Below are 15,036 nucleotides of genomic sequence, written 5' to 3' on the forward strand. Positions count from 1 at the left end.
ATACCTTTAATTGGAAGTTTTAATGATTCAGTAGGGCAACTAATTGTCTTTTGTCATATATTATATATTATCTGTGTATTGAATTTTTTTCTCCTAGTGAAATATCCAGATCAAAACAACTTACATTTTTCTCCATGCCTTAATAGTTTTTAACTGTAATATGTCAGTTTCATTATCAGACCACCAATATTTGAAGACCATTAGGGTCCAGGTATATACTGAATGTTTACATACATCATTTGTCTCACTCAGTCATTAAGCCAGATACTGATCAGTGCATTATAGACTGATGGAAATGCCTAAAGGAACATAAAACCAAATTTTGATCATCATAGTTTAAAACTGAGCATGTTTAAATAGGAAAATAAAGCATTATGATTTAGAGACTCCAGATTGCACATAGTTTTATCTGCCGGAGAATCTTTTCAGAGTTTGCAGGAATTTTTTCAGTTTTAATAACTTCCTTAGGGTGACAGGAAAAGAATGTCTCAAAGACTTTTTTAATTATTCAGAGCAAAGATGATCTATCAATTTTAATGATAGAAAGTAAATTGTCCAAAGAGTAGTTAGTATAAGACTTTATCATGGCTCGCACATCCCTTTGTCGTTGGTATGATGGATTGTTTAGGAGAATGGAGGCGTCTCAAACTTTAGAAGCACTGGCAGGTGTATAATTGAAGGAGGAAGAATTCTTGCTACATTTTCTTTCTGTTTTTCATCTGTATGCTCATTTCCACTAAACCACTTTAATCTAGATTAATCCCCCTCCCCACTCTGCTAAGGCCTGTTAAAAGTCACTAGAGTATACTAAGAAAATAGTTCTATATGTTCTGTTTGCCTTGTTAACTTTCCAGCATTTTTTTTTTGAGGGATTATCACTATCACTTAGTAGATTTTTTGAACAGCAAAATTGTATTCAGTGGGCAGGGAAATGGTAAGAGAACTGGGTTGCTGTGTGGCTTGATTTCAAACTCTCTTTGCAGCTTCAGTGGGGACCTGACATATGAAGCGTTTGTCTCAAAGTCTTCCACAGAGATGTACAAATGGCCAGAACTGAGCATTGGCTCCCTAGCAGAGCCTCAAGGACATTTAAAAAGATTTCTACCTCTGAGTATGAAATCTGTTGCCTTTTTTTAGTACTGGCTTAGAGATTGCATGGGGCTTTCCCGGTGGTTCAGCAGTAGAGAATCTGCCTGCAGTGCAGGGAACAGGAGATGCAGGTTCAACCCCTTGGTGGGGAAGATCCCCTGAGGAGGAAATGGCAACCTACTGCGGTTTTCTTGCCTTAGAGAATCCTGTGGACAGAGGAGCCTGGTGGGCTACAGTCCATGGGGTCACAAAGAGTCAGACACAATTGAGCATGTATACACTAGAGATTGCAGAGGGCTTCCCCAGTAACTCAGACGGTAAAGCATCCGCCTGCAATGCAGGAGACCCGAGTTCGATCCCTGGGTCAGGAAGATCCCCTGGAGAAGGAAATGGCAATCCATTCCAGTATCCTTGCCTAGAAAATCCCATGGACAGAAGAGCCTGGTAGGCTGTACAGTCCATGGGGTCACAAAGAGTCAGACACTACTGAACAACTAACACACACAGAACCGGAATTTCTGCTTTGTCAGTGAGCCAGACAGCTAATGTCTATGCTACCTTCTCTTTTGAAAAAGGCTGTTACCTGGGAAGCCAAACTGTAATTAGAAGGGGCAGAGAGCCTGAGGTCAATAGATGTTTGAGGTGTTCAGACCAGTCAAAAGTGCTGAAGTCCACAGGACTAGCTTCTCTTGGGCCTTTTCTCTGATAGAAAAAATGGGCATCCAGGCAAACATGGCAGAAGGTGAACCGGCTCTCCTTTAGTGAGGCCAGAAGTCTCCCGACTCATTCTTTCCGTCTACGTCTCCAATTTAAGAACTGTGTTCTTTTCAGATTTTAATTCAGACACATTCACATTTGAGGGCTGGGAATAAATATTTTTCCTCTCTTGTTTCTCCTCTACCTTTTGTAAAATTTGGGGGAACGTAGTAAGAGTACATGATAAAATATTCAAATCCTACAAAAAGACCACATTGTCTAAAATAAAGCTCCCTTTTCCCTTCATTTTCCTTCCCAAGAGGCAAGTGCTCTTAATAGCTATATTGTCTCTCTTTGCAAAGATGTTCTATTTATCCTTTTTTTAAAAAAACAAAAAAACCACAGATATTCTACAGATCATTGTATACCTTTACTTTTTAACACGACATATTTGAAAATGGGAGCAGATAGCTTCTACATGTATAAGCTCTCTTTGTGGACATTTCATGTACAGTTGCTACCAGGGAGTTCCATACTGCCAAGATAATATGAAGGTATAGAGGATAATTTTGGTCATTTTCTTGTTTCCTTTTAGCTTTCCCTCCCTTCTTCCCATCCCCACATGATAAACTAGGGTCCCTAATGCTGGCTGTATCTTCTGAGTCTGTACTCAGTGAGGCTGTGCTGCCCAGGACCTCTGGGAGTCCTGGGACTCCCCTGGGATATGTGAGCCTGGGGTGGGCCACTTACTTTCCCAGCTTGTGCATTGGATCAGCTGTTGCTAGAAATTGAGTGTCAGTTCTGTTTAGTCTTCCTGCTGTAGGTCCTGTCTCCTCCTGGGTTTCCAGTACCCCTCAGGATTCCGAATCAGGAGGACACTCCCTTGAAAACTTCACGATGGTCAGGGCACACCCAGTGTAATCCCCTCACAAGTCTTTTTGTGAACTTCTCCTCATGATCCCTTTTATTGACAGCTGTAAGAGGAATGTTGATCACTGTACTCTCTCCAGTATTAGCTCATGGTCACTAGCCTTAGGAAAAAAGAGATGGAGTGGGGACGGGAGATATGTCATTGCCCCCCAGTTGGCAGAAACATTCTGTATAAATCTGATTTTTGAAAATTACAACTTTTACAAGTTTAAGAATATTACCCCCCCCAAATCACCATATGACACAGAGACAAAAATATTATATATTTTCTAATTTACTTAGTTTATAATTTTTAAAAAAATGGCTGACCAAATTATTCTTAGTGTTTTTATGAGTTATTTCCATCTTGGCAACACTATATCCTCAGTTATGAGATTCTTAGAAATAGAAATTCAAATATGCTAGTGTGGGTAGAGCCTGAAAATTAGAAATAGATGAAGATTTTTTTTTTAATGTAGTGCTGTTTGAATTTGTACAGTTCCTTAAATATCTGTGATAAAAATATAAACTTTCAGGAAGAATTCAAGATGTTGCTTTTGTGAGCTTACTAGAAAGGAGGTTATAGTTTGGGATTCCTAGTTATTTCTGTGAAAAGTAGTCACCTTTCAGTTCCATAAAGTCATGATAGTTTCAGAGGAAGCTGTTGAAAGGGAAAGCTTTGAATGAGGGCATTGGTGGTGAGGTGGGTGGGGCGGGGCTAATGTATGGTGTGCGTTTATCTATGAGACACAGGTCACTGCTTTGTCTGTAGCTCTTAATCTTACTGGCTTTTCCCCCACACACATTTACCTTCCCGTTTCATTTCAGATTTTCTTCCCAGTGCATTGACCCTTTTCTCTGTTCAGATTTCCCACATTCTGCTTCCCTCCCACTAACATTTGTTACTGTGTGGACATTTTCTAACATGTAGAGTTTCTGGAACTTTCTTTGTGTTATAATAACAAGTAATCTTTCTTGGCATGGTGTTTATTAACCGAGCTAGTTTTCATATATCAATAGAAACTGCCATTTTAAACCTAGGTACTTCTATTTGGTTTGCTTTTATAATGAGGCCATAAAAATTTTCTCCTATTCATCTGGTTTTTAGAGAGTATTAACCAAGAGCAAAGAGATACTGGCTTGTACTTAGCATCCAAGCTAATGTTGTTCATATTGTCTTACTAGAACACCTGGAGAGTGCAAGTTCTAACTCAGGTATACCAGCTGCACAGAGAGGTGAGTTTGTCTAATTAAGCAAATAGTCACCAAAGGTGTGAAATTCTAGCGTGGTGGTGCATAAGCATACAGACATTGAAGAAATGCACTGGACAGTGGAATAGACACCAAAATGTGGCTTTATTGTAGTTAGATTGTGTAATTCAAATATTACTTACGCCGTCTAGCATGTTAATAGTGTCCCAGTTTCTAAAGATAAGACTTCAGCTTTTAATATTATTTTTTAGCTCAACAGTAGTAAAAGATACTCTTTTGAAAAGAAGAACTTGTTGGGCTCACACTTGATCCTCACTCCATGTTAATAGAAGCTTTGTTGCCAAAATCAGGTGTGGAAATAGGATATTGATAAAAATGACCCTTTGGCTTCCTTGTTACTACTGGTAGAAAGAAGATATTTTGCAAAAGATAAGTTAACTAGTGATTTTTTTTTCATGTATCCTTTAACATTTGATTCTCATTTATTCATTTATTTTTTTTGATTTCAGAGCAAAAATAGGTCAAGGAATTATTCACTAAGTTCTGATTGTAAATTAAAGTCCTAAGTATAAACAGCTAAAACAGTGTAAAATAAAAACAAGGGAAAGGAAGTTAGTTAAAACGCAGCACGTGACCCTTTCCTTGATCTTGGTAGACCCGCTTCTGTTCCCCCCAAGAGACCACACAGCTCTGACATCACCAGAGATGCTCAGCCAACCGACAAGTTGGTTTTGGACAAATCAGTGTCTAAAGCTTGATTCTTTACTATCTCTCTCACCTGACTTGAAAAGGACCACCTTTCCCCCTAAGTTACAGTTAAATTACATCATCGAGAGGAGTGTTGTGACGAGTAAGAGACGTCATCCATATTTTTTCTTTGTTTTTTCTTTTGTTTTCTGTCTGTGTTTTCAGCAACGTCAGTTGATTACAGTTCCTTTGCAGACAGATGCAGCAGCTGGATAGAGCTCATTAAACTGAAAGCTCAGACCATAAGGCGCGGATCAATTAAGACAAGTAGGCGGATGTTTCTACCACATTGTGATTTGAGAAGCATATCCTTGATTTCCCAGTGGTGAAGGCTGGCCCTGACTACTCAGTAATAACATTGCCAATCAATCATGTGTTGGAGTGTGAAAGCTGCAGATGCTAACGGTCATTTAGCAAAAGCTTTTGAAGGGCCTTTAGATGTTTAAATTGCAGCTGCAGGGTTGTGTTTTTAGGATTTTATTTTGGTGAAGGTATTCTTAGACGTATATAAATAGATAGTAGGTCACATAGTGGAAGGAAATTAATGAGCTTTTATTGAAGAGACTCGGTGGTATATGGTATCCGTCAGATGACTAAGAGCAATGTCTAGAGTGAGAACAGAAGGTATCTCCAGAGAGAAAGTGGCCAGCTCTTATCTCACTGCTAGACTCAGCAGCAGGACTAAGATTTTTTTTTTTTTTTTTAAATCTATACTCCATGTGTTTTGGTAGACTTTGAGGTAAATGTATTTGAGTGGAAGAGTTGACATTAAAGGGAAGGAACTGTATTTAGGGGGAAGCTCACAGGCTATGGAATCAACCAGGTCTGGTTTTGAATCCTAAAAGTGCCATTTTAATGCCTGTGTGACCTTGGCAAGTTATTTAAGTTTTGTGAGGCTCAGTTACCTCATGTGGTAAATGGGGATGATAACACCTATGTCGCTGCGTTGTTGTGAAAATTATAGACACACACACACACGTGTGTGTGTGTGTGTTTGGTTCATGGTAGTTATTTGATAAGCAGTAGGTATTTGTTATTTTATGAACAATTAACTTTTAGACAGCCAAGGTCATTTGTTAAATTTTTTAAATTACAACTTTGATCGAGAAGGTTTGGAAAAGAAACCTGCTACAGCTAGTTAAGATAAGGTTTATCTACAAGTTGACAATGATGAAGTCGTCTGAAAAAAAGATGGAAAACACTGCCCTGGGAAATGGAACAACTTTCACACTCTCGTAATAATTTGTTCCTACAGCAGATTTTTTAATGCTCTACCGCTTTTTCTTTGTCTTCACTTTATAACGATCACTGTGTGTGTAGCTACACCGCATCAACATTTTCTTTTGCAGGAATGCCATTTTTCTTCCCAAAGATTCCATTCCAGCATTTCCGCTTACGTTTTTCTTTCTCTCTCTTTGTAATTGCATGCAGTGCATGGTAATTTCTTTTCTTTCATGACATGGCTTAGCCTCACAGACAGCTGAATGTTGTCACCACTTATTTGGAAACACTAGGGAATCATTGAGTCACCAACATGTGATCTTGATGCTTTCTCTTCTTTTTCCAATTTTAGCAGTGACAGTTGAAAAAGCAAGTCCAATGGGTGAAGGAAACTTCCGGAATCGTTCTGCTCCACCTTGTGCAAATTCTACCGTTGGGGTTGTTAAGATGACACCTCTTTCTTTCATTCCTGGAGCAAAAATAACAAAATATCTTGGTATAATTAACATGTTTTTTATTCGGGAAACCACTTCTCTACGTGAGGTAATTTTATAGTTGTTATTTCATTGTGTTTGTGAATTTTTTGTGGTTGAAAGTATTAGTAGCAAAACCAAACATGTTTCAAATTATTTGTTTTTTTTTTGCCAAAAGTCTCACACACACACACACACACACACACACACACACACTTTTTTCCATAACCTGTCTGGATTGGCTGTAGATGAGGCTCAGAAGGTAAAAGTGTCTGCCAGCAATGTGGGAGACCCGGGTTCGATTCCTGGGTCGAGGGGAATATGCCCTGGAGAAGGAAATGGCAACCCCACTCTAATATTCTTGCCTGGAAGATCCCATGGACAGAGGAGCCTGGTAGGCTGTAGTCCATGGGGTTGCAAAGAGTTGGACGTGACTGAGCGACTTCACTTTTGCTTTCAGTATTATCACAAGAGTTGTGTTGGGTTTAAATTCATTTGTTATTAGAAGTTACAGATCCTTATCAGATGGTAAATGAAAAAAAAAATAAATGTATCCATGTTTGATAGAAGTTTAAAACAGCCCTGAGCTTAGTTTCTCTGTAGGTATTTGCCTGAGATGGATTTAAATGGCAATTTTTAAGAGTCCACATTAAGAAATAGTAGGGGACTGTATCCTGAATGGATGTCTTTGGAGATTTTTTTTTTATATCATTTGGTTCTGTCGTTTTCTCCTGACAAAGAAGGAGGCTGCTTGTTTTCTCCTCTAGCCATCAGTGTTATTTGTTCAAGTGCCTACCTCACAATGGGTATCATTAAACTTTAATTTGTTTTTTAAGTAACAGCAGTTATAATCTCTTGCTTGATGAGGTCAGAATTAAGAATCAGAGTCAGCCTATTATATCTTGCATTACAGAGGAATTTAAACTCAGGAAAAGATTATATTTCTATTTGTCTTATATTTCTTGAGCAGGGCTGCTAAGCAAATTAATATAGTGAGTAGGGAAAATTTTTAATTATTTAAGTGTGAAAACCAATAAACTCTTCAAAATTAACTTTAGCAGAAGTTTGTATTTTTTTAAACTGTGTTAATTATAAACACAACTTAATTGTGTTTTTTCCCCCCATTGTTTCACCAGCAGTGTTTCTATGCCTTCTTGGAAATAGCAGCCTGCTTACTAACCTCAGGCTCACCCTCCTGCACCTAGCATAGTGCCTGGTGCAGAGGAACCACAAGCCATTTTTGTGTAAATGAGGAAGTGACTTCTGACAAATTAAGTAATTAGATAAATGTTTCCTTTAAGAAAAATTATTTTTATAATCATATTCTAATTGTGTTGAGATGGAAAAGAAACTATCTCAAGATATTCTAAAAAACCTTTTAATGTAGAATTAAAATGGGCAACAGTTTTAGATCCATTGAGGTTTGACAAAGAAATCTGGGTTTGAGAAGCTGTCATAGATTGGTGAATTAACCTTTTCCAGTTGCACATGGATATTATACTGTCAAATCCATAAAATTTTCTTTCCAAAGTGTCTTTTCAACTGCTGAAGCAACCATACCCTGAAATGTTGCTTCACAGATTTCCTTTCAACAGAGATTTATAATACCAGCTATAATGTAGTTAATAGTATAATATGTAGTATATGCATGCGTGTGGGCTAAGTTGCTTCAGTTGTGTCTGGCTGTTTGCAGCCCCATGACTGTAGCCCACCAGGCGTCTCTGAAGATGAGATTCTCAAGGAAAGAATACTGGAGTGGGTTGCCATACTCTACAGGGGATCTTCCTGACCCAGGGACTGAACCCACGTCTCTTATGACTCCTGCCTTGGCAGGTGGGTTCTTGACCACTAGTGCTACCTGAGAAGCCTGTATATAGTATAATATCTGAAATCTGTTCATTCCTTGTTGAGTTATTTGCTTTCAGTTATGTAATATTAGAATTTACCCCTCTGTAGTGTCTGCTACTCTAAGAATTTTTTGATTTGATATGTAAGAGGAAAACTGATTAAAGCAGAAGAAAAGACTGTCCTGGACTGTGATTGAGTCAGAGGCAGGCTGAAGCAACTCCTTTAATTCCTTAATGACAAGCTTTATGTAGGAGCCTGTAGCTTTTCAGAAAAATGTGACCTAGACAAATGCTTTTTCTAACAGTGTTTTAAATTTTGCCCTTACCTTCCAATTTAAAGTTGGAAATTTCTTCCTAGACTGTAAAAAACCTTCACTAAAATTTGTGGAAAATTTAGATTGTAAAGCATTTTGAGCTATCAGCTGGCCTTTGGTTTCTGTCTTGTTTGGCTTTGAACACTGCAAAAGTTCCCCAAACTGTTGGGTTTCTTTCCATGACAAATATGTGCAGATCACTGGGCACAGGCGCCTGTTGAAACAGGTGTTAGTGTATATGGCTGTGAGTATGGCAGATGCCGCCCCTGGCATGGTGGGATTTAGTGGACAGTAAATAATCATCATGTGGTGAGAACATGGCTCTTAGTAATATAAGTCATATAAAGAAATACAACAAGGCTCTCGGAGAATGTTAACAGGGGAACGTAATTTAGGTCTGATAGGGTAGGTTGCTCTGAAGAAGTCACATGTAAACCAAGACCTGAAGAATTGAGTACGAGTTACCCTGGTGGAAAATCGGGTGTGGACCCTTCATGTACAATTACCCCGAGGCTGGAAAAGGTGTCAGACCTTCAAGAAACTGAAAAAGATGAGTGCGACTTGGAACATGGTTCATTTTCAAAGTGGGAGATATGGATAGCAGGGAAGTCTCATTGTTTATATTTACCATCAATTTATTTGAATGATGACGAGAACAGTTTCATGGAGGGAGGTGTTGACAGTGGAGGACCAGATAGAACTCTTGCTCTGCCATCTGTCCACTAGCTCTGTGTTCCACCTTCATCCTGGGCATGTCACATGAGCTTCAGTTTCATCATCTCTAAAATCAAGATGGTAATCCCTGTTGGGATTATGACACAACTTAGTGACTGAACACCAACAATAATCCCTGTTGTAGACGTGTTAAGTAAAGGTTTTTTCATTCATGCAACAAATCCGCATGGTGAAGGAAATTAAAAGGACCATCCATTATAGTAAGATCACTTAAACTGTTTTAATGTATATTCTTTGATGTTTTATGTACGTGCATTTAGACAGGTATATAGTTTGGTTTTCTTGTGCATTATCCTTTAGGAAGGTGGAGTCAGTGGCTTTCTCCATGCTTTTATTGCTGAAGTGTTTGCCATGGTGCGCGCACATGTGGCTGCGCTGGGAGGGAATGCTGTTGTCTCCTACATAATGAAGCAGTGTGTCTTCATGGAGAATCCAAACAAAAACCAGGTGAGGTGGAGTTAAAAACCTGATGGGGAGACCCTACAAATTTACCCTATGGGCTTTTCACCTCCCACCCACCTCCAAAAAAGAGAATTGCTCCTCAGAGCTCTTTGATTCCAGAGGCTTAAAACATGTTTTAGTAAATATATTGGTAACTGTGGTCATACATAGGTCAGGTGCTGTTTTCATATCCCCAGTGACTAGTAATTAGTCTGAAATACCTCTGGAAGTTTTGCTCCTATATTACTTTTCCCACCACCTTCTTGGTGAGGCGGAGGGGGGGAGTGGTTCTTTGGGATCCCGTGATGGCTAATGGAGGACAGTTAAAGATGCCCTCTAGTTTGAGTTGTGATGCTGTCCACTTCTGACTGCTCTGCTGGTGAAGAGTATGTCTTGATGGGGCCACACTGTTAATTCTAATAAGTAATATGATTCTGTTAATGAGGATAGGGGAGTGTTGCTTAGGTTAAATTTTAGAATAGATTTCTCTTATCAGCTTTGTTAATGTAATAATTCACTTACAACTGTTAAAGATAGTCCTTTAAAAAATTAAATAACTATATTAATGAGTTTTTTTTGTTTCCTTTCCTATGCATTGCCTTCTTATCCTTTGCTCATTTTTTTCTTGGACTGTATGCTTGTTTCTGCTCTACAGTGCTGCCCCCAGCGTAACGGGAGAGTATGAGCGTGTTATTGAAATGTGACTGAAATGTCCTGTTATTCTTTTAGGCACAGTGTCTTATAAACGTCAGTGGTGATGCAGTGGTTTTTGTTCGTGAATCTGAATTAGAAATGGTGTCTACTCAGCAGCCTGCTGCCAGTTGCCAGCCCTCATGTACTGGAGGAGAAGTCACAACCTGAAGTCAGTTAGAAAGAAAGAGCTCAACTAAATGACATTCATCAGTTTCCTTTGTCATTCATTTATCATACTAGACGTAAAAAATGAACTTAATATGAGAGAATTAAGAATTGATCCCATATGAGAATGTTTGATTTGAATGGGATCACCTTGGAGGCATGAGAATTTTCAAATCTTGACTTTTTTTTTTTTTTTTATCAAGGCTAGACAGACAGGCCTTATGGAGGCTTGACTCCCCAGGAAGTTCAGATAAATTTCTCTGAGAACTGTAGCAAAGATGCAAGCTATTTATAATTTATGTTGATTTTAATAAAATCGTAATTTAAATTATCAGGAAATTAGGCTAGCTATCCTGGTGTAATTTATAAAAATTAAATAAGAAATTAACATTGTTAATAAGTAATCTGATTTGAGGAATGTATGGGGAAAATGTCAAGTTTTCAGAAAACTGTGAGTTTATTAATGTGTTATTTTGATGAGGAATTTGGTAACAGCTGGAAGGGAAAAGTGCTTTAGCCATCTTTGAAAAAGACATTAAACTTCTGTGACTTGTATCTTAATTGCTGCAAAAGTAAAATCTGTTTATCAGAGCCAGTGTCCTTTCATTGGAAGCTTAATAATATCTCTAAGGAAGGAGGAAAAAATTACTATATACTTCATTTTTACCCAAGTTTCTATTTGTGTTTAATTTTTTTGGAAGGGGCTTGGCTTCAACTGGGAAGAACAGGCCAATGAGTTTTGTTGAAGTAGTTAAAATATGATTGGTCTAGTTGGAACATAAAATTACTGAACCCTTACCAAATAAACAGAATTTTAGTACTATCTTATTAGGGGTTTGGGGTGGTGAGGTAGACTGTATTTGGCATAGAATTTGGAAATGTAACTTGAATGTAAATATGCTGCAGAATGTTGAATGTATAGATAGAAATACTTTTTTTTGTCAATGCCAAATACATATTACAGATGAACCTTTAAAAGTACATTCCTCCTTTGGACAATAAAATTTTTTTTTAAAACTCATGATTTTGCTCTTCCAGGATAACAGCTGCCCTAAAGATTAAGAGTCATTTCCTTGTTATCACAGGTGTCAATATTTTTCTGTATTTTGTTTATAATTTTATTTTTTAAATAAAAGATTTTATAAACTGGAATATTCCTAAATCTGTTTTTGGCCTCTTTGTAGTATTGTCAGTGGTCAGAAATCACTTTCCATATGATCATCTTCATTTCTTTAGTCAACAGTCATCTGTTGTGTGTCTGTTCTTCATGTGGAGGGGAAATGCATGTGTAATTGTGCCTTTTCATTGTTGTTGGTAGGAAACCTGCACTGTTAAGTGGGAAAATGTGTGTAGCTTGGGATGAAGGTGGCTTCCCCAAGAGCTCATACTGGAGCTCATTCTGGAACAATAGGTACTTGGAGTTGACTGACTTGTTCATAGTTTTATCCATCCATACAACAGCTATTTTGTGACTCCTGAGTATGTTTCTGAGTTCTTTCTTGGCAGGGGCTTAATAATGTAACTCACTGGTTTAGTACCTGTTTTGTGTCATATTCTGTGCATATTGTTGTTCAGTCACTAAGTCGTGTTTAACTGTCTGCGACCCCATGGACTGCAGCATGCCTGGCTCCTATCCTCCACTACATTCTGGAGTTTGCTCAAATTCATGTCAGCTGAAACAGTGATGCTATTTGCTAGCTGTCTGATCCTCTGCTGTCCCCTTGTCTTTTTGCCTTCAATTTTCCCCAGCATCAGGGTCTTTTCCAATGAGTCCCCTCTTCCTGTCAGGTGGCCAAAGTATTGGAGCTTCAGCAACAGTCCTTCCAGTCAATATTCAGGGTTGATTTCCTTTAGGTTTGTGCATATACCTTATTACTAATGTTTAAAACACTGGCTGTTTTGGTCTCAACATTTGGATACTTAACAGAGGCACAGACTGATTCCTAGAAAAGCTAGAGTTCCTATAACTACTCAGGTTTTCTGTCTGCTGACACAGGCCATTTGCTCAGTGTGCGTCACATGTGAGGTAGTCATCCCATGCCGGAAATGGCTCCTTCTGGAAAGGCTGATGTTACCTGATGCCAAAAGAGTTGCTGCTGTTCATTGTGTGTAAATTCCCTCAGAAACATCATTTTAGACAAACGTACTGGGACTTAATATTTTGGAAATATTGAGGCCAGTGACAGGACTTACAGCACACCTTGTAGTACCTCATTCTCTGTTTAGTCCAAAGCTTAAACTACACAATTTATCCAGTCCTTTGTTGGATTTGCTAAACTCACTGTCCCACTTCCTCACCTCCAGTGTGTGTGTTTAGTCGCTCAGTTATCATCCAACTCTCTCTGACCCCATGGACTGTACCCCACCAGGCACCTCTGTCCATGGAATTTCCCAGGCAAGAATACTGGCATGGGTTGCCATATTTTTTCCAAGGGATCTTCCCGACCCAGGAATTGAACCTGCATCTCCTATGTCTCCAGCATTGTAGGAGGATTCTTCACCTGCTGAGCCATCGGGGAAGCCCTACTCTGCCATAAACCGTCACCATCAGGTTTCCATCACCTGATCTTGCCCTAAATTTGAACTTGCCAAGGATGCAAGTGTTGGGCTGCAGTATCAGGCATCTAAGAAGCTTCATGCATACACATGCAGTTTTTCATAAATTGAATCAAGTACCTAATTTTTAAGTATTTTGGTGTTTTTTTTTTACCTTTTCACCTGGTTTTCTCTTCCCCCATCTTATCCTTCCCAATCCATGTTAATAACCTAGTATGTATTCTTACATATTAAAATATGCTAATGTATAATTTACATTCAATAAAATTTATCTATTTTAAGTGTACGAGTCAAAGTTTGACAAATAGATTCAGTTGTGTAACCAAGATAACATTTCATCACCAAGGAGAATGCCTTGTGCCCCTTTGCAGCCAGTTAACTTACCCCTCCATGTAAATAGGATCTTGTGCTTGGTAACTTTCACGTAGTGTGAGGTTTTCTAGATGCATCCCTTTTGGACAACATTTGTGGCTATTATGAATAAAACTTTTATTTAAGTTCACACTTTCTTGTGAAACTTGTATTTCTGTTCTGTGGGGTCTTTCAAAGAGTACTGTGAGAATCTGATCTAAGCTCTGGAACTTTTCTCCAGAAAAATAAGCACAGAGGTGAAATTTTGCACACTGATTCAGGTTTGTTGAAGCCCCATTGTTGAGCTCAAGTTAAATTTAGTACAGGCCCCAGGTGGTGCTAGGGGTAAAGAACAATGCAGGAGACATAAGGGGCGTGGGTTCCATCTCTGCATGTGGAAGATCCCCTGGAGGAGGGCATGGCAACCCACCCTAGTATTCTTGCCTGGAGAATCCCATGGACAGAGAAGCCTGGTGGGCTACAGTCCATGGGGTCAGAGTCAGACATGACTGAAGCAACTTAGCACAGCACAGCATATGGAGGGGAATAAGGAACCAGGCTGAAGGAAACATTAAGAAGATTTGGGTAAATCCTATCCTAAAATGTTTGCCTCTTCTCCAGTAGAAAAGACATTTTTAAGATTAGACGTTTAAATATTTGAAAGATATATATTTATGGTAGGCAGGATGATGTCCCCCCAGCCTCCCACCTCCCAGCAAAGATTTGCACAGTCTAACCTCCAGGGCCTGTGAATATATTACCTTACGTGACAAAAGGAACTTCGCAGATAGGGTCAAAGCTAAAGAACTAGAGATGGGTGAATTATCTAAGTTTATCTGTGAGAGTCCTAGAACCTAATCTTTCTTGGCAGGTTGAGTTTACCTCTCAAAGAGGGATAGGAGACTAGGTAAGAGAGATTCTTTGAGAAGTGAACTCAACCTGCCATTGCTGACCTTCAAGAAGAAAGAAGAGAGCTCTAAACCAAGGAATGTGGGTGGCATCTCAATGCTGGGAATGGCCACCAGCTGACAGCTAGCCAGAAAACAAGGTTCTCAGTTCTACACCTGCAAGGAACTGAATGTTACCTCACCTCAAATGGAGGAGGAATTGGATTCTTCCTTTGAGCCTGCAGAAAGGAACAGAGATCCCTGCCAAAGGCTTGGTTTTAGCCTAGGGAGACCCACATCAGACTTAATGACCTGTGGAACTGTAAGCTAAACTTGTATAAGTCACTAAGTTTGTAGTCATTTTTTAATAGTAGGAATAGTAAACTAATACAAGTTCTCATAAGTTTAAACTGAAGAGATTTAGTTCAAATATCAAATACAGTGCTCTTTGTGAGTGACTAAGCACAGCACAATGGCACCCCACTCTAGTACTCTTGCCTGGAAAATCCCATGGATGGAGGAGCCTGGTGGGCTGCAGTCCATGGGGTCGCTAGGAGTCGGACACGACTGAGCGATTTCACTTTCACTTTTCACTTTCATGCATTGGGGAAGGAATGGCAACCCACTCCAGTGTTCTTGCCTGGAGAATCCCAAGGACAGGGGAGCCTGGTGGCCTACCGTCTGTGGGATCGCACAGAGT

At 39.1% G+C, this 15,036-nt stretch overlaps 1 protein-coding gene across 11 annotated transcripts in view; it reads left to right on the forward strand.

Annotated features, from left to right (window-relative positions):
* C2CD5 (C2 calcium dependent domain containing 5) overlaps positions 1 to 11,694 on the forward strand; it is an 88,010-nt gene extending 76,316 nt beyond the window's left edge. For 8 of the 11 annotated variants that reach the window (XM_018048403.1, XM_018048405.1, XM_018048404.1 and 5 more), the window contains 5 exons: positions 3,880 to 3,930; positions 4,819 to 4,920; positions 6,227 to 6,417; positions 9,544 to 9,690; positions 10,414 to 11,694. In XM_018048403.1, coding sequence (XP_017903892.1) covers positions 3,880 to 3,930; positions 4,819 to 4,920; positions 6,227 to 6,417; positions 9,544 to 9,690; positions 10,414 to 10,545 — 623 coding nt within the window. In that variant the 3' untranslated portion in view covers positions 10,546 to 11,694. The remainder of the gene's footprint in view (positions 1 to 3,879; positions 3,931 to 4,818; positions 4,921 to 6,226; positions 6,418 to 9,543; positions 9,691 to 10,413) is intronic. The other 3 variants (XM_018048408.1, XM_018048406.1, XM_018048407.1) reach the window with 2 other exon arrangements.

This window comes from Capra hircus, chromosome 5 (genome assembly GCF_001704415.2).
Source record: "Capra hircus breed San Clemente chromosome 5, ASM170441v1, whole genome shotgun sequence".
Lineage (NCBI taxonomy): Eukaryota > Metazoa > Chordata > Mammalia > Artiodactyla > Bovidae > Capra > Capra hircus.